Below are 23,064 nucleotides of genomic sequence, written 5' to 3' on the forward strand. Positions count from 1 at the left end.
GCTGTGATAAGAGAAAACTGAAGATGGATCAACAACAGTGTCGTTACTCCACAATACAAACCTAATTGACAGAGTGAAAAGGAAGCCTGTAAATAAAAATATTCAAAAAAAATTCATCCCGTTTGCGATAAGGCACTGAAGTAATACGGCAAAACATTTGCAAAGAAACAGATTTTTGGCCTAAAACACAAGGCCAAATATACACTGGAGTTCCTTACCAAGACAACATTGAATGTTCATGAGTGGCCTGGCTACAGTTGACTTAAATTCGTCTTGAAAATATATGGCAAGACATGAAAATGGCTGTCTAGCAACAATCAACAACTAAATATTGAACAATCTAGGTGTTCAAAAGTTTGAAGAAACTTACACAGAAAGACTCACAGCTGTAATCGCTGCCAGAGTGATTCATGTATTGACTCAGGGGGTTGAATACTTCTCTAAATCAAGATAGTGTTTTATTTTCCTTTTTTTTTTTATGTTTGAATTTTCTTGCACTTTGACAGAATATTTTGTGTAGATCGTTGACAATAAAATGACATACTTTATAATGCCACTTTCTAACAACAAAATGTGAAAAAAAGTCAAGGGGTGTGAATACTTTCTGAAGGCACTATAGTACACCATTACACAGGTCTATACCCTACCCAGCACCTTCATTTCAGCAGCAACATTTTTCTTGGACAAACTTTCTGAATCCCAAAATCGATCCCTTGACTCTACTCCCTACCACGCTGACCTGAGAAGATCGGACAGGTGGAAGCAATATGGCGACTTCTCAACACAGCCTTTTATCATAATGCTTTACCAATCCTCTCAAGTCTACAAGTACCTACTGTCAGCACTACTGCTTTTGAAAACTGTTCTCGATCATGGTCTCTTCTCATTGGTCCACGGGGACAACATTATCCAGCCAGGGAGTGAACGCTGACGGGAAGCTGTGTGTAAATATATCAATATTCCATAAATTGTATTTTTGGTCAGCTACAATGACAATACAGAGTAAAGAACGTAATGTAGATTTAAAAACACATTTTAAAGGTATTTATTTATTGTAGTCTGAATTAGTCTCATCGCAGCATACAGTTAAGTCTTGTCTTATGAAAGAGTGGGTTTTTGAAAACGAGATGAGATAGTTATGATGAGTGATGCATTTAATCTCATACATACATAAATACATACAATTGGCCAGTAGACCTTTAAATAAAGTTGTGAAATCCATTGTACCATATCACAGTAATTTATTAAGACTTAACTTCTTGAGAATACAGGGGGTGCTGTTTCGCATTAGCATAATTGCCTCTACAGATTAAACTGCCTCTTATTCAATTATTGCTGTTACTATATGCATATAACCATATCCCATTGGATAGAAAACAAGCTATGGTTTCTAAATCCGTTTCAATTTCGTCTCTGAGTGAAACACAGGTCATTTGACAGCACTTTCCCTGAGCCAGAAGAAGATTGCAAGATGTGTATGCTCGCTTCAACGCTCTGCCTATATATGGTCACGCCACCTATGACCCGAATCACACTTCCTTCTTCTTCCTCTGGGTGTCTGGAAGACGTCAGAGGAGAAATTTTTTGTTTATCTTGTACTGACGTGAAATAAGACCTATTTCTTTAGCGTGACCGACAACTTCCGGTTTCTGAGATGCGCGTTTTCAGAGGTGCCATTGTCTTTTGTTATGCTGACGTTACGGATGAAAACTATCTCCGTCTCGAAGTTTGTTTGATACATGTGACCATATCACCGTAATGTATGTTTTTTCAATATAGTTTAATCAGATTATTAGAATTTTTTCGGGAGTTTTGCCGTGTTCCGTTCTTTGAGTTTTTTAACTTTGGACAGGGACCGTGCCAGTCGACCAGTACCCAGGCTAAATGAAGAGGGGAAGTTGCCATTGTGAATGGATTGAACGACTTATCAGGACTAAGGACACCTTGATCAACATTCTGATGAAAGACCAGCAATAGTAAGACCCAATTTACGATGTTATTTCATATATCTGTCGTGCATGTGAACTGGTCGGGCGCGTCCAGCTGGTTCTGGCTGGCCTGGTTATGCTAATTTAGCGCTACATTTTGTTTTCGCTATAAAACATTTAAAAAATCTGAAATATTGTTTGGATTCACCAGATGTTGGGCTTTCAATTTCTGTACGCTGTGTATTTTTTCTGAAATGTTTTAAGACAAGTAATTAGTTATATAACGTTGGTCTCTGTAATTGTTCTAGCTGCATCAGCACTATATCAGATTGCAGCTGCAATGTAGAACTGTGATTTATACCTGAAAAATGCACATTTAAAAAAAAATAACTATGCTATACCATAAATATGTTATCAGACTGTCATCTTATGAATTTGTTTGTTGGTTTGTGGCTATCAATATCTTAGTTTAGCCGAATTGGTGATAGCACCTGATGGAGTAAGAAACTGTTGGAGTAAGAAAATGGTGTCTTTTGCTAACGTGTTTAGCTAATAGATTTACATATTTTGTCTTCCCTGTAAAACATTTAAAAAATCTGAAATGGTGGTTTTATTCACAAGATCTGTGTCTTTCATTGGGTGTCTTGGACTTGTGATTTAATGATATTTAGATGCTACTATTTAATTGTGACGCTATGCTAGCGATGCTAATCAGTGTGGGGGAGGTGGGGGGTGCTCCCGGATCCGGGTTAGGTACTCTGTAGAGGTTTTATGTGAAATAGATGCCATGCCTATGCATTACATCTCTAGTTTAGATGGATAATAACTGTGCTTGATTTGATATTTATCCTCAATTAATAATCCTGAACTGGTGCTCACAACTTGAAAAAGTTTGGAGCACAGCATAACATTTAAGAGCACCAGAAAAGTGGATATAGCCTACACGAATTCAAACTACTTCTGCAACACATGTCGTGCCCTAGAAACTAATAGGTAACCCTGTAAACACATTTGTTTATTATTAAAAAAAAGCTAAAATTGATACAAATACCTGTCATTGAAATTACATGAGTAGGTTTCTACATAGTTTGGGCATTTTTTTTTGCCTAATTCCATTTTGTCCCAAATTAAACCACGTCATGAGGGCACTTTTGAGGTCAGGAAAAATCAAAGAAATGTACATTTTGAGTGTAGCGACATGCACCTACAGCAATACATAGACTGTTGTTTGGTTAGCGGAGTTTCTATAGTCTACGTGTGCAATCAACAAAACAAAACAATTGCAGGTAGCCTGGCGTAGGAGCATTGGGCCAGTCTTTCTCTAAGGCAATAGGAAACAATGGTACAGTGAAGTCTAATCATTACAACAATTATCTGTGTGATTATTTTTCTAGGCACACTGGTGCTCCCAAATAAAAAATCCAGGTCGCACAGCAAAATATTAGGGAGCATACGTGACCAAAATAGTTGCAATTTAGAACCCCACATGCCTCGTTGATTACAGTATCATTGAAAAAAACAAAACATAGTAATGTTCCCTATTAAACATAAATGCTTATTTAACCCATTCCCCCTCACATACTGTTGTTTTGCTACTGAACAGTTGATCAAATATGGTCATACAAAATAGTAAACATTATGATAGAAGGCATACTCAGAATTTGTACATTTTCCACAGCGAACCCTTATACAGTAGGTGGATCAGTCCCTCTTTAGCACAAGTCCATCATCTCCTGCAGGGACTCCTGCAAGGACAGCTGCAGTTCCACAGACTGCAGAGAGGAGGCACCACCTTCCACCGCGATTAACTTCAGTAGCTCCAGAGCGGTTAACACCACCTGATAGAGAGAAAGCGTATGAGTAAAAAAAAAAAAAAAAACACGCAGAGAAAACAAAACAGAATCTCACTTCCAAACACCCAATGGATTGTGTGCAGGGGCGGACTCACAGTACGGGGCCGCTGAGTGCTGAAACGTGTAGCACGTTGATGGGTTTGGATTTCTGAGCTTTAACTATTAATCATCATTAGTTATATTATTAATCATTAGTTATAATAGAGACACGAGAGGTGCCGTACTTAAGCTTGGGAGGGGATGGGTGCAGGAAAAACGGTCACGTGGCAGTACTGATAAGGGGAGGAACCGTTTAAGGCCCATATCACTTAGCTCCTTGCCTAGCAATAATGATGCAATGTTTAGCAATAAGGAGGAGACTACACTACCACGGGTGGAATCATGTCTTTGTCAATTCAGCTCTTCGATCCTCTGGGAAGAATAAACTTGGTTTAAGCTTCACAGTGTCTGTTGAGTTCTTACTACAATAATTAGAACCTAACAGCGTAAAAATAGTCAAAATAAAACCTCGTCAAAAGTAGGTTTGAATGACACTGAGGCGCAGTGTTTTTACAGCTAATGCCGGTTTGCCTGAGGCTGATGCCGTGCAGGTGTTTGTACACATGCATATACACACACTCTCATTCAAATGCACACATACACGGATACACACACATGTAAATAGTGCCAGACATGCACTCAAACATACACAATTGGCCTTGCTGTTATGATTTTAGTTGTCCTTGATCTCCTTTGTTTTTTGCATTGTTATTTTCTGTAGTCCTTTGTCTTTTTCCTCTTTAGTAAATTTTTCTTGGTTGTTGGTGGGTTCTTGGGGGGGTGGAATTCTTTACATTTTTAAATTAAAAACATTTGGGGGGGGGGGGGGGGGGGTCGAGACTTTTGGAGGGGTCTCGGATGGTTGAGGGACAGCTCTTGGGGAACTGTGGGGGGGATCTTGGAGGGTTCGGGTCCCCGTTTTTGGCCTTGTGGGAGATCTGTCGACGTGCCTTTGAGCAGGGCGTTTACCCTGGATGCTTTTGTGTGTCGCTCTGAATGGGATTCTGTTGGATGACTGGTGTGGTGTAGTTGTTGAGCAGCTTCACTGCAAGTATATTGTATGTTTTGGATATTCAATAAAATAAAAAATTATAATTGTGTCGAAAAAAAGATGTGCATTGTTTTCGATTGCGGTTTTGTCAGTCCCTTCTAAAGTGTCCTGCATGGCTTGGAAACGTTGTATAGGGAAATAGCAGACATATATTTCCTGAGAGTTTCAACGTTCAGGAATGGGGTCATAATAGCTAAATAGCCCCAACCGTAGAGCCGATTTCGGAGGAAGAAAACAGAAACCGCTCCGCTTGTCACAACCGCTAATAGTTCACATCGTAGGTTACTAACAAGCATAGGTGGACCCCGAGCGGAGGAGGAAGGCAAGATAACAGAAATGATGTATTATTAAACAAAATTATGCCAAGTTCACGAGACCTGCCTATGACTGTGTGTGTGTCTCACCTCGACCATGACCAGTTTCTTCTCCCAGGGTCTGTTGTCCGGGTCTGGCCACTTCTCGCCCAGACAGAAGAATAGAGAAAAGGGGGGACATTCTCCTCCATGATTGTTAATGAACTTCAACAGCCCTGGAGAAAGAAGGGAAGAGGGTGAAGGGATTCAAAGGTCAGTGCCAGAGAACTACACATCCACCTGAAAGACTGAATCACTCCCTCTCAAACCTATTAAAGGGGCAGTTCAGTATTTTACAACTTATTGTTAGATGTTCCTAACAGGGCTCCCGAGTGACGCAGCGGTCTAAGGCACTGCATCTCATTGCTAGAGGCGTCACTACAGACCCTGGGTCGATTACAGGCTGTATCACAACTGGCCGTGATTGGGAATCCCATAGGGCGGTGCACAATTGGCACAGAGTTGATCGGGTTAGGCCGTCATTGTAAATAATATTTTGTTCTTAACTGACTTGCCTAGTTAATTAAAGGTTAAAGAAAAAAAAGAAAAGAAAAAATGTTTCCAACCCTGAAAGTTGTCTATGGGCCAGGATAATCTGTAAAGCCAAAATCACACAGGGGACGTCCGTCGATGGCATGAATTTTCAAGTGAGAGAATCACAAGCATTAATTCACATACACAGCATTGTGTACACCTGCGTTGTCATGAAAAGTCATTTGAAAAAGTTGTACTCTCCAGCCGTAGCCTGGGCTACATCCCTATGATCAAAATGAATATAGGTAGGCTGCTGCATTGTTTTCAAATCGGTAGCCTATTTGTCAGATAGGCCTAAACCATAGCCTACAGAACGTTGAAGTCGGAAGTTTACATTCACCTTAGACAAATACATTTTAACTCAGTATTTTCACAATTCCTGTCAGTTAATCAGAGTAAAAATTCCCTGTCTTAGGTCAGTTAGGCCTACCACTTTATTTTAAGAATGTGAAATGTCAGAATAATAGTAGAGAATGATTTCTTTCAGCTTTTATTTCTTTCATCACATTCCCAGTGGGTCAGAAGTTTACATACACTCAATTAGTATTCGGTAGCATTGCCATTAAATTGTTTAACTTGGGTCAAACGTTTTGTATATATATATATAGATAGTTTTGTACCCGTATCCTCCAGCATCTTCACAAGGTCCTCTGCTGTTGTTCTGGGATTGATTTGCACCTTTCGCATCAAAGTACGTTCATTTCTAGGAGCGAGAACATGTCTCTTTCCTGAGCGGTATGACAGCTGCGTGGTCCCATGGTGTTTATACTTGCGTACTATTGTTTGTACAGGCATTTGGAAATTGCTCCCAAGGATGAACCAGACTTGTGGAGGTCCACAATTTCTTTTCTGAGGTTGATTTCTTTTGATTTTCCCATAATGTCAAGCAAAGAGGCACTGAGTTTGAAGGTCGTCCTTGAAAAACATCCACAGGTACACCTCCAATTGACACAAATTATGTCAATTAGCCTATCAGAAGTTTCTAAAGCCATGACATCATTTTCTGGAATTTTCCAAGCTGTTTAAAGGCACAGTCAACTTAGTGTATGTAAACTTCTGACCCACTGGAATTGTGATACAGTGAATTATAAGTGAAATAATCTGTCTGTAAACAATTGTTGGAAAAATTATTTTTGTCATGCACAAAGTAGATGTCTTAACTGACTTGCCACAACTATAGTTTGCTAACAAGAAATTTGTGGAGTGGTTGAAAAACTAGTTTTAATGACTCCAACCTAAGTGTATGTAAACTTCTGACTTCAACTGTAGCTAAGTAGGGAAGTAGGAACAATTCTTTGAATTCCCTTTCTACAATTGACCCACACAAACTCTAGACCAGATTTGATTAATTTGAACCAAGGCACTCAATAACCATGCACTTTGAAATGTATCAATCAAATTGTCTGTCAGCAACAGTGATACCGACAAGGAATGACATTGACAATGTGATCTATAATTCCGAAACACAATTCAGCTTGTGACGCAGTTGATGCTCACGGCCATTTGTTTTCTTTTATTCACTCCCATCCATTCTATTTCCAGCGTAAACACACTCATTCATGCGCATAAAAAAATACAATGAAACACTACCCGTGTGATTTGGACTTAATCTGTGGTTGGGTTTTCTCCACTAAAAACTTCAGCTATCTTAAAATCGATGTATAACGTCAACTGTGAAATGGTTCCCGCCCTGGGGGAGGGGGGTGACTTTTCCAGAGCTAAACAACCGTATCCCATTCTGCGCATGTTACTTTAGGCAAACAAAAACTACATCGTCGCTGCTCCCCTCCCCCTTTTCTCATTGTCAATCGTGAGCGATAATTATTTAAGTTTCACCGGTGAAATCTCCATGCAGCATCTGCATGGCAACCATATAATCTCATTTAGTTTCATGGGAATATGCATTTAGATCTTCGTGGATTACGTAGTGTTGTTTCGTGACCTATTCTTTTTTTTAGCAGATGCTGTTAAACTGTTGCCTATCTGTGTTTTGTTTCAAACAAAGCACATATTTTGCCCAGCGGCGTGCGCTGTTGAGTTATTACAACATGTCGATCGAGTTGTTTATAGTTACAGCAAACAAAAGAACAGGAAGAGCGCCGGAAGCAGCAGCGGAGAGAGCAGGGGAGCTACGTAGAAAAATCGTGTGGGAAGTAGCATATGCGCAGAAGGTACGGACGGCTGTTTAGCTATCTAGAAGAGGTGTCCAGATAATCTGGTCATGCAGCCAATCCGTTTAGAAAATTGCAAGGTCGTTCCTATCACTCCCATTGATCTTTAGCTAGCGGTGGCTAAAGTTAGCTGAAGTTTGTAGTGGGTGAAGCCGAAACACGGACTACACTTTCTCCTGGCCCATAGACTACTTTAAAGTTGAGGAACCATCTTACATTTAGTAAATACTGAACCTCCCCTTTAAGAAGTTTCTCAGAATTAAAAAAAAATCATTTTTATCATGCCTCCTTTCTAATTTTTTTTATCAGTCTCAGTATATATTTTTCTCTTTCACCTCTATAGAAGTCCTTGGCCTGATATAGTGGTTCCGGGTATTTGGACACTGCCTGGGGCCTCCTGGTCTTGTCAAACTTGTCAAGGCTCCAGAAGGCCTTAATTCCACCCTTACGGAGTCCGTAGATAATGGACCCGGAGGCACCCACCTCCAGGCCCTCTCCCAGGAGAGACAGGATTTCTTGGGTCAGTTTGGCCTGAGTTTCGTCGAGGACAGGTGGTGGACTGGGCAGAGAGACCAGATTCAGGCCAGAGTCTGGGTCCAGAAGCGGTTGCGTAAGTTCAGGTCTAGTAGAGACAGAGCTACATATTAGTCCATCAGGGCTAATCGTCCTGGGTTCATAACCAAACACACAATAGACAACAACAAAAATTACAAACATGTAGCCTAGCTGTGCTATATTCCATTTTACCTGTAGACTAATCTGAACCCTGCCTCGTTCTCAACCAGCTGCTCAAGCATCTTCACTCCCCGGTAGTACACAGAAACCCTGAAGTGAGTCTCTAGGGGAAGAAAGGAAAATAATAGATTGTTGTCAAGATGAGAGGAGGAACAACTAAACCTGGGGAAAGATAGTGTTCTGTGCATGACCATATACTGTCTAGATACAGCATTGAAATTATGGGTGGCACTCCCATAACAAAACAGGGTTGTTTCAGTAGAAAAAAACATTTTGAAATGAAGGGAAGAAGGATGTTCAACTTGTTCATGTAGAACACAGCCCTATAAGCATTTAAACTATTAACATTGGCACGCCCACAGTACAATGTACACTGCTCAAAAAAATAAAGGGAACACTAAAATAACACATCCTAGATCTGAATGAATGAAATATTCTTATTAAATACTTTTTTCTTTACATAGTTGAATGTGCTGACAACAAAATCACACAAAAATTATCAATGGAAATCAAATTTATCAACCCATAGAGGTCTGGATTTGGAGTCAGACTCAAAATTAAAGTGGAAAACCACACTACAGGTTGATCCAACTTTGATGCAATGTCCTTAAAACAAGTCAAAATGAGGCTCAGTAGTGTGTGTGGCCTCCACGTGCCTGTATGACCTCCCTACAATGCCTGGGCATGCTCCTGATGAGGTGGCGGCTGGTCTCCTGAGGAATCTCCTCCCAGACCTGGACTAAAGCATCCGCCAACTCCTGGACAGTCTGTGGTGCAACGTGGCGTTGGTGGATGGAGCGAGACATGATGTCCCAAATGTGCTCAATTGGATTCAGGTCTGGGGAACGGGCGGGCCAGTCCATAGCATCAATGCCTTCCTCTTGCAGGAACTGCTGACACACTCCAGCCACATGAGGTCTAGCATTGTCTTGCATTAGGAGGAACCCAGGGCCAACCGCACCAGCATATGGTCTCACAAGGGGTCTGAGGATCTCATCTCGGTACCTAATGGCAGTCAGGCTACCTCTGGCGAGCACATGGAGGGCTGTGCGGCCCCCCAAAGAAATGCCACCCCACACCACGACTGACCCACCGCCAAACCGGTCATGCTGGAGGATGTTGCAGGCAGCAGAACGTTCTCCACGGCGTCTCCAGACTCTGTCACTTCTGTCACATGTGCTCTGTGTGAACCTGCTTTCATCTGTGAAGAGCACAGGGCGCCAGTGGCGAATTTGCCAATCTTGGTGTTCTCTGGCAAATGCCAAACGTCCTGCACGGTGTTGGGCTGTAAGCACAACCCCCACCTGTGGACGTCGGGCCCTCATTACCACCCTCATGGAATCTGTTTCTGACCGTTTGAGCAGACACATGCACATTTGTGGCCTGCTGGAGGTCATTTTGCAGGGCTCTGGCAGTGCTCCTCCTTGCACAAAGGCGGAGGTAGCGGTCCTGCTGCTGGGTTGTTGCCCTCCTACGGCCTCCTCCACGTCTCCTGATGTACTGGCCTGTCTCCTGGTAGCGCCTCCATGCTCTGGACACTACGCTGACAGACACAGCAAACCTTCTTGCCACAGCTCGCATTGATGTGCCATCCTGGATGAGCTGCACTACCTGAGCCACTTGTGTGGGTTGTAGACTCCGTCTCATGCTACCACTAGAGTGAAAGCACCGCCAGCATTCAAAAGTGACCAAAACATCAGCCAGGAAGCATAGGAACTGAGAAGTGGTCTGTGGTCACCACCTGCAGAACCACTCCTTTATTGGGGGTGTCTAGCTAATTGCCTATAATTTCCACCTGTTGTCTATTCCATTTGCACAACAGCATGTGAAATTTATTGTCAATCAGTGTTGCTTCCTAAGTGGACAGTTTGATTTCACATAAGTGTGATTGACTTGGAGTTACATTGTGTTGTTTAAGTGTTCCCTTAATTTTTTTGAGCAGTGTATAATGATATGTTTTTCTAAGATAGACTGTATTGACACCAACTACTGTGTGAAGAGAAGCCAATTGGCATTAACTTCAATTCTAACACCCACAACTAGTAATCCAATAATATTCTGAACTTACTCAAATTTTCGCCCACCATGGTTCTGGACAATTTATTTGTGAACTGCTCCACCATCTGCTGTTCATGGGCACCACCAACGGCTCCATCCATTGGATACACCGGTTGCGGGGGCAACGCGGCTCCTCCCGATGCATCCTCCATTACAACCGGATACTGCTGTTGCCCTAGCAAATCATGCTCTCCAATCGCGCCCTCCATTGGATATTGCCGTTCCTCGATGGGGAGTTCATAAACCTGAATAGCCTCTGCAGAAGAGGTTGGAAGAGTGAAGAGAAAGACTTGGATAATAGCCTATATCATGATAATCATTATGGGCCGGTTTCCCGGACACAGATTAAGCCTAGTCCTAGGGATTCCTAGTCCAGAAAAAGGCTTAAAAGATGCACTATGCTGAAATCACTCCGTTATTTCCTGGTTGATAAAATTCTAATAGTTCACCTAATTTCAGTTTAGGTGACAAAACAATCAAGTATGGTGTATAGAATCATTGTACCATCGCAACCGCTGTGAAATATATTTTTCATAACTACTGGTAGCTCGCGATTGACCTGTTGGAGTCCCCTGGTCTAGAGTGCCACATTGGAACGGTTACTCCCACCTGTTTGTTCAATGTTCAACCCTCGCAGACATTCCTGAAGTATATCCTGGTTGAAAGTGGTTGAGATCCCCTCTGCTGGCGAATAGTTGTGGGAAAGATGAGTGAAGACATAACATGAGATAACAAAAGAGACATAGTACATTTCACAAATGTAAATTTACCCTACTTTTAGATTGCATTAAACATCATCCACTTCCTGAAAGCTTGTCGTTAAATTGTCACGTTAAACTTTTATCTGCATTACCTGTGTGTACAGTTTCTTCTGCTTCAGGGTAAAGGTCATTAAAACATGGTCGACTCTAAAAGATCAGAGTTGGGGAAAAAGAAGTGTTTAAAAAAGATTTTACAGTACAGGTACTGCATTCCATTCACAAGTGAGAATTCTTATAAGCACACTCACTTCTTGTAATGGACTGGGATCTTGATACAGATCATGTTCTGGGTGCTGAGATCCTTTAGAGATGGACAAGTTTGAAAACAAAGTGATTGAGTGTCATTTCATGTTGTTTCAGAACTGAAGTTCTGCTACTAACTTACGTCTCCATTTAGATATGTAATATTGTTGCAACTTTCAGTAAATGTTAACCTCTTGGCCATTTGCTGTATATTAAAGAGAACGTGTTCTATTTGACTCATATTTCACTCCTATGTCACACCCATATGTCATTGTTTTAATGATGAATCAAGCATTGAATTGTTGTTTTCCTTTGTATTTTTTGGTTGGTGCTTTACCTCCCGTGGATGCCTCATCTGGCCACTGGAACAGTTTGTTGGGGTTGGCTGCATCATTTTTGTTGTCAAGGAGCATTTTGAACCCCTTGGCTCGGAGGGCAGAACGGAAGTTTCTCTTCCAAATGGAGGAGTCGCCTTGAACCCTACCATTGCTAACCTCAGCCCACGCCTAAGGAGAAGTGGGGACTGTATCATACCTTCTGTATTTTTGAAAGTTATTTTATCTTGAAAACTTGATTGCTGACATGCAACACATTCTGGGACTATAAACAATGAACTAATGAAACAAATACTGCACCAAAATATAGTTTTTGGGAGGAACTTTGCTTTAAGTTTTGGGGAGCAGTAAATGGTGAGTAACACTGTTATTATTCATTTTTGTAAGTGAGGAGCGAGATATTGACTTTACCTTGAAAATAAGTACATCATCGCTGCAGGAATCCTGCCTCAAAGCGTGTTTCCAAGGGATGCAGAACTGTGTTCTCTCCTGATTGGTCCAGGTAACCCCTGGATACTTTCCACTATTTATCTGTTCGCGCAGCCATGGGATGAGGAGCGGTTTGGATTGAGACATTTTTTAATCTAAGAGTTAAAGAAGAGGATTTGTTAATTTGTGACAGCCTGTGTCCACTGGGAACAATATGTATTAAATAAATTGTGGTCAGTATCTTTCTGTAAATCACAGATTTACAAAAGTTTTTTTTTTTTTTACTACTCCCTTTAAAAAATGTAGGAATAAACCAGACATGCATGTACATTCACAGACTGCAAATGATAGAAGCGATAGAATGAATAAAAGTTAAAGTAACAGTCATAGGGGTCATCATATTACAAAAATGCACGCGTTTTAAAATCAGAGATAATCAAAATATAGCCTAGCATTCAGATTAGACGATACATAAACATGGGAAATTATAAAACAGGGGTTGAGTATACTTTGTGTAAAAATAAATTGAGCAATGCAACACAAATTACACATCTATCGATCTATCTATGTATTTTAAAACTGCTAGGATTCTGGTTTAGGCTGAGTCTCATCATAGATTATGGATTTGAAAGAAATGCAACTCCACTGTATCTGTATCATAAATGTATTCATTGTGCATGTTATGGGTCATCCTAGCTACTCTTTGCTAGTTCAGGACCGCAATAAATAATTCCCAGAGATTGTAGCGAGGTGTAATAACAGACTTTGATTTTATAAATTTGTCACTTTACCACACACACAGGTAATTGACATTTGCATTAGATTGAGTAACGCAACAGTGCTAGCAAAGAATTGCACATTTAAAGGTTATTTTACCTGGTCTTCGGAGTGTGCCGACGTTCACGAATCAGTATTGTCTGGATTAAAGTAAAGCTCAGTCTGGTAATTATCCTTAGATATATTATGCAAAAAAATTGAAGTGTGTCGACCGTGACTACAGAAACTGGAATCAAATTCAAACCGAGGTATCTGTATGTCCTATCAAGCGAATACTTTCTTGGGAAATCCAGTGTGTTCAGTTTCGTTTTCCAGTTTATACGTCACAAACAGCTATGAGGTAACTTCCTTTTTGTGATCTATCCAATACCACTAGGTGGCGTAGTTACACTATTTCAAAATCAAATCACATTTTATTGGTCGCCTAAACATATTTTGCAGATGTTATCGTAGGTGCAGTAATCAAGAACAATACACACAAATCCCCCCAAATAATTCAGAAATTAGGCAAATACCTGAACGAGCAATGATTCCGGGAATATAAATATATATGATGGCGTGTGTATATAGAGTATATGGACAGTATAGGAATTTAAAAAGGTGTGTACAGCAGTAGTTGTACAGGATGAGCCACGACTAGAATACAGTAATATACATGTGAAGTGGGTAAAACAACAGTATGTAAACATTAAAGTGACCAGTGCTCAATGACTATGTGCAGTACATTAGTCAGCAGTCTCTAAAGGTGAAGGGTAGAGTACCAGGTTGTAACTGGCTAGTAACAGTGACTAAGTTCAGGGCAGGGTACTGGGCGTAGGCTGGCTATTGGTGACTATTTACAGTGGTGTAAAGTATTTTCAAGTAGTACTTTCAAGTATTTTCACTTAATTATTTTTTGGGGGTATCTGTACTTCACTATTTATATTTTTGACAACTTTTACTTCACTACATTTCTAAAGACAATCATGTACTTTTTACTCCATATTTTCCCTGACACCCAAAAGTACTCGTTACATTTGGAATGCTTAGCAGGACAGTAAAACTGTCTAATTCACACACTTATCAAGAGAACATCCCTGGTCATCCCTACTGCCTCTGATCTGGTGGACTCACTCAACACATGCTTCGTTTGTAACTGATGTCTGAGTGTTAGAGCATAGAAGCTGTTTTTCAGTCTCTCGGTCCCAGCTTTGATGCACCTGTACTATCTCTGCCTTCTAGATCAGGGCTTAATGTCTGCTGGTTTTTGTATTTTACTTTCAATTAAGACCTAGAAAACCAGGTAAGGAGTTCCCTTACTAATCAGTGAACTTAATTCAATCAATCAAGTACAAGGGAGCGAAAACCCGCAGACACTCTGCCCTCCGTGGAATGAGTGTGACACCTGTGTTCTAGATGGTAGTGGGGTGAACAGGCCTCCAGAGGTAGAAGAGGAGCTGTTGTTACAACTTCTTCACCACACTGTCTGTGTGGATGGACTATTTCAGGTTGTCAGTGACGTGCACGCCAAGGAACTTAAACCTTTTCACCTGCTGAAGCCCACAATCAGCTCCTTCATTTTGTTGACGGAGATGGAGAGGTTAATTTCCTGGCACCACTCTGCCAGGGCCTTCACCTCCTCCCTCTAGGCTGTCTCATCGATGTTGGTAAACAGGCCTACCACTGTTTTCGTCTGCAATCTTGATGATTGAATTTGAGACATGCGTGGACACGCAGCCATGGGCGAACAGGGAGTACAGGAGGGGGCTGAGCAGGCACCCTTGTTATGCTCCAGTGTTGAGGATCAGCGTAGCGGAGTTGTTGCATTTCATATACATTGATTTCAACAACAAATTGTTCTTTGCCATTTTTATTCATTTTTCAAATACAGGGTTAATAATGTACAGAAGAAAACAATGTGTCAAGAACTGTACAATATTTACACAAAGACTTTATTTCGAAGGAAAATTTGATTGACTTTTTCTTGGAAACATAGTTATATGCCCAAACATCAAACTGATAAAAATGAAATGAATATTTCCTTTTTAAATATGACTTATTTATAACCACTCGTGTGTAAGGGAACTGGATACGGTTATTAGTTTCTTTCATTTTTAACCTGCATGATTATGATGAATGAACTAAAGCACTACAATGTCTACATTTCAAATATACTCTCCCATTCTCCCCTTTCACAGACATAGTTGATAACATGTTTTCGTCTCGTCCTCAAATCTTTTGTATAGAAAAAAAAAGGAAGACAGCTCGGATATGTGGGTGCACGATTTTATGTATAACCTGTGAAAAATGTTACTTAAAATGCTAAAGCGGCATCCCAGCGCTTGTGAGAGTTTATATTAAAAACCTCATAAATAATACAAATGTGTTTATATACTACCACATAGCGCGCCGGTACTGCCGACTACTGTCGCATAGAGCGAGCGAGAATTAACACCTTTATGTTGCATCCGTTCCCATATAGTCACACTGCTCACTGCACTCCTCTAACACAATGTTTTAAAAAGCATTCTCGCCAACGTCCACTCGTTAAAAGCCGTTAGAGTCTTTAAAAGATAATTTATGTAAAAACGAAACAGTAATAGATTCTCTCTGAACTGTTTGGGACTGACACAGTTTTACAATGTCAGTAGGACAATCCTCCGTGACTTGGTGCAATACCTCATCCACCTGCCTTGTCTATCCTCTGTGACCTTAACGTCGGTCTTTGTCTCCTGATTGGTCAGTCTCCTCTCTTGGCCCATCAGGAACGACCCCAGCACCTGTGGGGTCATCATCCATTCTCAAGGTCAAGTAACTCTATATTTTAGTAATTGAGCAACTAAGGAGAGGTCACTCTCCAAGGTCACACCTACCAACCCTCGTATTCCTAGAGTGGCCTTTCAAGTTGTCCCTCAGACCCACACGACTCCAGGTGGGATGGGGCCTCTATACAACTCTATTCCCTCGTTTCCACTCGTTCACCAACCTCCGTTTCTGGGGCCCTAGTTTCTGTGCCTTATGTTATTTGGCTTCCCCCTTTCTTTCTGTATTCTTTCCCCTTGGTCTGTCTCTCAGGCCTTGGTGCTGAGTGTGAGCAGCTCGATGAAGGAGTTGAAGAGTGTGTCCAGCCAGCCATGGTTGGCCATACACTGCTGCACCACCTCCTCCTGCCCAGGGTCCTCAGCTGCCTGCTCTATAGTATTGGTCTGCCAGGGAAGACAGAATATAAACACAATATATGATGTCTGCCAGGGAAAAAAAATAAGCACAATATACGTTTTGACTATGGTAATAGTATGTCTATTTGAAAAATAGAAGTTCATGTCTAGGCTATGGTGCATCTACCCAAGGAATAAACAATATTTGATGTATACTGGGGAAACACAATATTAATATAAAACAAAATATTTAGAATTCCTATCAACCACTGTTGATTGGCAATGAAGTATGAATTTAATTTAGTTGACTGTCAGCATGGGACATATAAAACAATATATATTACGACTCGTGTGTTTATTTGAAAAATATAAGGTTGTGTCTTTAAGCAAATGGACTAATATTTCTGCTGGGTAAATTAAAAAAATTAAATAATAACTGTTCTTGATACTATTTAAATATCGCAACATATTTAAATATCTATTACAATAATATAAAATACAGGTCGGATGTCCTTACCTCTTTCTTACAATGTAAGAAAGTATGATATTTATAATGATGCAGGGAGTGATAGAGGCTGTAGATCCGACATGACTCTGTTGACAGTTTAAGGTCCTGGCGGAAGACAGAGAGGTTCAACTAATAGTATAAAAACAATATATGAAGAAAAACCCCCCACATCTAATCAAGGTTCAACAGCACGACATGGGAATACACACAACACACACACTTTATCAACTTATAAGAGATGGACAACCAACCCCCCCCCCCCCAACACACACAGAGAATTACCAACAAACACACACACACACCTGTGGTTTGGGTAGGCTCTTCTTGACTCTGTTGAGAGTCTTGCGGTTGTAGCCCTCCCCACTGAACCGCACCCTCACAGCTCCTGAGTCCAGGGGGTCCCCCGCCATCTGAGGGTACGTGTGCAGGGCCTCCTAAACGGGTGGAGAGAGAGAAATAGGAAGGACAGAATGAAAGAAGGTAGACCTTGAATATTGAAAGGCTAGAACTTTTAGGTGCCCAATCCTTGTATCATTTGTCTTTTGAGGTTAAATAAAAACATAATATTCTATAAAACAAATATAAAATGTAAATTCATGAGAATCCTGCAAACAAATACATAAAACAGATGGACAGAGACGCATACAGAGTGAAGAATACATTAGGAACACATGCTCTTGCCATGACAGACTGACCAGGTGAAAGCTATGATGCCTTATAGATGTCACTTAATGAATCTACTTTAAAATCAGTGTTGATGAAAGGGAGGAGACAGGTTCAAGAATAATGTTTAAGCATTGAGACATTGTGTATGTGTGCCATTCAGAGGGTGAATGGGCAAGCAAAACGATTTAAGTGCCTTTGAACGGTGTATGGTAGTAGGTGCCAGGCACACCCGGTATAAAGGTGTGTCAAGAACTGCAACGCTGCTGGGTTTTTCACCCTCAAAAAGGACATCCAGCCAACTTGACAACTGTAGAAAGCATTGGAGTCAACATACAAGCTTGACAGCTGGTAGTCCATGCCCCGACGAATTGAGGCTGTTCTGAGCGGAAATTGGGGTGCAACTCAATATTAGAAAGGTGTTCCTAATGTTTTGTACACTCATAAGCGCACGCACAACTAAGACACACACACACCTAATCTCATAGCAAAAGGTCTGAATACTTATGTAAATAACGTATTTCTGTTTTTGATGGTTAATACATTTTCAAACATTTCAAAAACCTGTTTTCGCTGTGTGGGGTATTGTGTGTAGATTAAAATATCAATTTAACCATTTTACAAAAACACTATTCTAAAATGAATAAAATGTTTTTCCTTATCAATCTACACACAATACTCCATAAAGACAAAGCGAAAACAGGTTTTACAAATCCAAATCAAAACAGAAATACCTTATTTACATAAGTATTCAGCTATTGAGCTCAGGTGCATCCTGTTTCCATTGATCAACCTTGAGATGTTTCTACAACTTGATTGGAGTCCACCTGTGGTAAATTCAATTGATTGGACATGATTTGGGAAGGCACACACCTGTCTATATAAAGGTCCCATAGTTGAGAGTGCATGTCAGAGCAAAAACCAAGCCATGAGGTCGAAGAGAACCATAGAGCTCCGAGACAGGATTGTGTAGAGGCACAGATCTGGGGAAGGGTACCAAAACATTTCTGCAGCATTGAAGGTCTCAAGAACGCAGTAGCCTCCATCATTCTAAAATGGAAGAGGTTCAGAACCATCAAGACTCTTCCTAAAGCTGGCAACCTGGCCAAACTGAGCAATCGGGGGAGAAGGGTCTTGGTCAGGGAGGTGACCAAAAACCCAATGGTCACTCTGTGGAGATGGGAGAACCTTCCAGAAGGACAACCATCTCTGCAGCAACTCAACCAATCAGGCCTTGGTAGAGCGGCCAGACGGAAACCACTGCTCAGAAAAATGCACGACAGCCCAATGTCTTTCAGCGGCAGGGACTGGGAGTAGTCAGGATAGAGGGAAAGATGAACGGAGCAAAGTTCAGATAGATCCTTGATGAAAACCTGCTCCAGAAAACTCAGGATTTCAGACTGGGGCAAAGGTTTAGCGTCCAACAGGACAACAACCTTAAGCACACACAAAATAAAACACAGAAGTGGCTTCGTCGGGACAAGTCCCTGAATGTACTTGAGTGGCCCAGCCAGAGTCAGGACTTGAACCCGCTCAAACATCTCTGGAGAGACCTGAAAATATGTGTGCAGAGACGCTCCCCATCCAACCTGACAGAGATTGCGAGGAGAAGAATGGGAGAAACTACCCAAATACAGGTGTGCCAAGCTTGTACTGTCATACCCAAAAAGACTCGAGGCTGTAATCGCTGCCAAAGGTGCTTCAACAAAGTACTGGGTAAAGGGTCTGAATACTTATGTAAATGTGATTCCAGTTTATTTTTTATAAATTAAAAAATAGAGTAACCTGTTCATGCTTTGTCATTATGGGGTATTGTGTGTAGATTGATGAGGGGGAAAAAACGATTAAATACATTTTAGAAGAAGGCTGTAACGTAACCAAATGTGGAAAAAGTCAAGGGGTTTGAATACTTTCCGAATGCACTGTATAGACACAGTACCAGTCAAACGTTTGGAAACCAACTCATTCCAGGTTTTTTTTTTTTTTTCCACTAATTTCTACATTGTAGAATAATAGTGAAGACATCAAAACAATGAAATAACACATGAAGTCATGTAACCAAAAAATTGTTAAACAAATCAAAATGTATTTTATATTTGAGATTCTTCAAAGTAGCCACCCTTTGCCTGGATGACAGATTTACACACTTGGCATTCTCTCAACCAACTTCATAAGGTAACCTGGATTGCATTTCAAGAAATAGGTGTGCCTAGTCAAAAGTTAATTTGTGGAATTTCTTTCCTTCTAAATGCGTTTGAGCCAATAAGTTGTGGTATACAGAATAGAGGTCGACCGATTATGATTTTTCAACGCCGATACCATTTATTGGACAAAAAAAAGCCGATACCGATTAAAATCGGCCGATTTTTATACAGTTGAAATCGGAAGTTCACATACACTTAGGTTTGAGTCATTAAAACTCATTTTTCAACCACTCCACAAATTTCCTGTTAACAAACTATAGTTTTGGGAAGTCGGTTAGGACATGTACTTTGTGAAGCCTCATGAAGCCTCATGTTGTGGGGGTGCTTTGCTGCAGGAGGGACTGGTGCACTTCACAAAATAGATGGCATCATAAGGTAGGAAAATTATGTGGATATATTGAAGAGACATCTCAAGACATCAGTCAGGAAGTTAAAGCTTGGTCGCAAATGGGTCTTCCAAATGGACAATGACCCCAAGCATACTTCCAAAGTTGTGGCAAAATGGCTTAAGGACAACAAAGTCAAAGTATTGGAGTGGCCATCACAAAGCCCTGACCTCAATCCCATAGAACAGTTTTGGAAAGAACTGAAAAAGCATGTGCGAGCAAGGAGGCCTACAAACCTGACTCAGTTACACCAGCTCTGTCAGGAGCAATGGGCCAAAATTCACCCAACTTATTGTGGGAAGCTACCCGAAACGTTTTGACCGAAGTTAAACAATATAAAGGCAATGCTACCAAATACTAATTGAGTGTATGTAAACTTCTGACTCACTGGGAATGTGATGAAATAAATAAAAGCTGAAATAAATAATTCTCTCTACTATTATTCTGACATTTCACATTCTTAAAATAAAGTGGTGCTACTAACTGTCCTAAGACAGGGAATTTTTACTCTGATTAAATGTCAGAAATTGTGAAAAACTGAGTTTAAATGTATTTGGCAAAGGTGTATGTAAACTTCCAACTTCAACGGTATATATTTGCAATTATGACAATTACAACAATACTGAATATACACTTATTTTAACTAAATATAATAAATAAAATCTATTTAGTCTCAAACAAATAATGAAACATGCTCAACTTGGTTTAAATAATGCAAAAACAGTGTTGGAGAAGAAAGTAAAAGTGCAATATGTGCAATGTAAGAAAGCTAACGTTTAAGTTCCTTGCTCAGAACATATGAAAGCTGGTGGTTCAATATTCCCAGTTCTTCAATATTCCCAGTTAAGAAGTTTAGGTTGTAGTTATTATAGGAATCATGACGCATCGATACTATTTGTATTTCATATACCTTTGACTGTTGGATGTTCTTATAGGCACTTTAGTATTGTCAGCCTTATCTCAGGAGTTGATAGGCTTGAAGTCATTAACACTGTGCTTGAAGCATTGCTAAAAGCTGCTGGCTAATGCAGTAAAGTTTGAATGAATTCTTACGAGCCTGCAGCTGCCTACCACCGCTCAGTCAGACTGCTCTATCAAATCATAGACTTTATTATATTATAATTAACACAGAAATACGAGCCTTTGGTCAAATCCGGAAACTGTCATTTCGAAAAACAAAACGTTTATACTTTCAGTGAAATACGGAACCGGTCCGTATTTTATCGAACGGGTGGCAACCCTAAGTCTAAATATTGCTGTTATATTGCACAACCTTCAATGTTAGGTCATAATTATGGAAAATTCTGGAAAATTAGTTCTCAACGAGCCGGCGGCCCAAACTATTGCATATACCCTGACTCTGCGTGAAATGAACGCAAGACAAGTGACAAAATTTCCCTAGTTAATATTGCCTGCTAACATGAATTTCTTTTAACTAAATATGCAGGTTTAAAAAATATATACTTGTGTATTGATTTTAAGAAAGGCATTGATGTTTATGGTTAGGTACATTCGTGCAACGATTGTGCTTTTGTTAAATCATCACCCGTTTGGCGAAGTAGGCTGTGATTCGATGATAAATTAACAGACACCGCATTGATTATATGCAACGCAGGACAAGCTTGTTAACCTAGTAACATCATCAACCATGTGTAGTTAACTAGTGATAATGTGAAGATTGATTGTTTTTTATAAGATAAGTTTAATGCTAGCTAGCAACTTACCTTGGCTCCTTGCTGCACTCGCGTAACAGGTGGTCAGCCTGCCACGCAGTTTCCTCGTGGAATGCAATGTAATCGGCGTCCAAAAATGCCAATTACCAATTGTTATGAAAACGGCCCTAATTAAATCGGCCATGCTGATTAATCGGTCAACCTCTAATAGAGAAGATGGTCTTTTATCAAATAGGTTTAAGTCCATATTATGGCAAGAACAGCTGAAATAAGCAAAGAGGAACGATAGTCCATCATTACTATAAGACATGAAGGTCAGTCAATCTGGAAAATTTCAAGAACTTTTAAAGTTTCAAGTGTAGTCGGAAAAACCAAGTGCTATGATGAAAATGGCTCCCATGAGGACCGCCACAGGAAAGGAAGACCCAGAGTTACCTCTGCTGCAGGAGAAGAAGTTCAGTAGAGTTAACTGCACCTCAGATTGCAGCCCAAATAAATGCTCCACAGACTTCACACACATCTCAACATCAACTGTTCAGAGGAGACTGCATGAATCAGGCCTTCATGGTGAAATTTCTGCAAAGAAACCACTACTTAAGGACACCAATAATAAGAAGAGACTTGCTTGGACCAAGAAACACGAGCAATGGACATAAGACTGGTGGAAATCTGTCTTTTGGTCTGATGAGTCCAAATGTTAGATTTTTGTTTCCAAACGACTTGTCTTTGTGAGATGCGGAGTAGGTGAACGGATTATCTCTGCGTGTGTGGTTCCCACCGTGAAGAGTGGAGGAGGTGGTGTGATGGTGCTTAGTCTGTGATTTATTTAGAATTCAAGGCACACTTAACCAGCATGGCTACCCCAGCATTCTGCAGCGACACGCCAACCCATCTGGTTTGCGCTTAGTGGGACTATAAATTTGTTTTTCAACAGCACAATGACCCAACACACCTCCAGGCTGTGTTAGGGCTATTTGACCAATAAGGAGAGTGATGGAGTGCTACATCAGATGCCCTGGCATCCACAATCACCTGACCTCACTCCAATTGAGATGGTTTGGGATGAGTTGGACCGCAGAGTGAAGAAAAAGCAGCCAACAAGTGCTCAGCATTGTAAGGAACTCCTTCAAGAATGTTGGAAAAGCATTCCAGGTGAAGCTGGTTGAGAGAATGCCAAGAGTGTACAAAGCTGTTATCAAGGCAAAGGGTGGCTACTTTGAAGAATA

The 23,064-nt window shown here is 40.7% G+C and overlaps 2 protein-coding genes across 3 annotated transcripts in view; both read right to left on the bottom strand.

Moving 5' to 3' along the window:
- Positions 1–1,029: 1,029 nt before the first annotated feature.
- irf3 (interferon regulatory factor 3) lies at positions 1,030–13,601 on the bottom strand. 2 transcript variants are annotated; one of them, XM_055920918.1, is made up of 11 exons: positions 13,367–13,601; positions 12,473–12,645; positions 12,064–12,232; positions 11,732–11,784; positions 11,576–11,630; positions 11,332–11,403; positions 10,733–10,978; positions 8,677–8,767; positions 8,265–8,551; positions 5,276–5,400; positions 1,030–3,766 (listed from the first exon to the last, which is right to left on the bottom strand). In XM_055920918.1, the coding sequence occupies exons 2-11, from the start codon at positions 12,635–12,637 to the stop codon at positions 3,641–3,643; spliced, it is 1,389 nt and encodes a 462-aa protein (XP_055776893.1). In that variant the 5' UTR covers positions 12,638–12,645; positions 13,367–13,601; the 3' UTR covers positions 1,030–3,640. The 2 variants fall into 2 exon arrangements, with proteins under 2 accessions (XP_055776893.1, XP_055776884.1); XM_055920909.1 differs by having other exon boundaries at positions 11,332–11,406.
- Positions 13,602–15,100: 1,499 nt separating this feature from the next.
- The window catches only part of LOC129854159 (proline-rich protein 12-like), a 44,871-nt gene continuing 36,907 nt past the window's right edge, over positions 15,101–23,064 (bottom strand). The window contains exons 13-15 of the mRNA XM_055920928.1: positions 17,215–17,346; positions 16,922–17,017; positions 15,101–16,452 (exon numbers count right to left, since the gene is read on the bottom strand). Coding sequence (XP_055776903.1) covers positions 16,318–16,452; positions 16,922–17,017; positions 17,215–17,346 — 363 coding nt within the window. The 3' untranslated portion in view covers positions 15,101–16,317. The remainder of the gene's footprint in view (positions 16,453–16,921; positions 17,018–17,214; positions 17,347–23,064) is intronic.

Source organism: Salvelinus fontinalis, chromosome 1 (assembly GCF_029448725.1).
Source record: "Salvelinus fontinalis isolate EN_2023a chromosome 1, ASM2944872v1, whole genome shotgun sequence".
Lineage (NCBI taxonomy): Eukaryota > Metazoa > Chordata > Actinopteri > Salmoniformes > Salmonidae > Salvelinus > Salvelinus fontinalis.

Coding starts and splice junctions, on each gene's coding strand:
- irf3 (XM_055920909.1), bottom strand. CDS start 12,637: ATGTCTCAATCCAAACCGCTCCTCATCCCATGGCTGCGCGAACAGATA. Junction 12,233..12,472: donor ATGATGTACTTATTTTCAAG/GTAAAGTCAATA, acceptor ACTTCTCCTTAG/GCGTGGGCTGAGGTTAGCAA. Junction 11,631..11,731: donor ATCCCAGTCCATTACAAGAA/GTGAGTGTGCTT, acceptor CTGATCTTTTAG/AGTCGACCATGTTTTAATGA.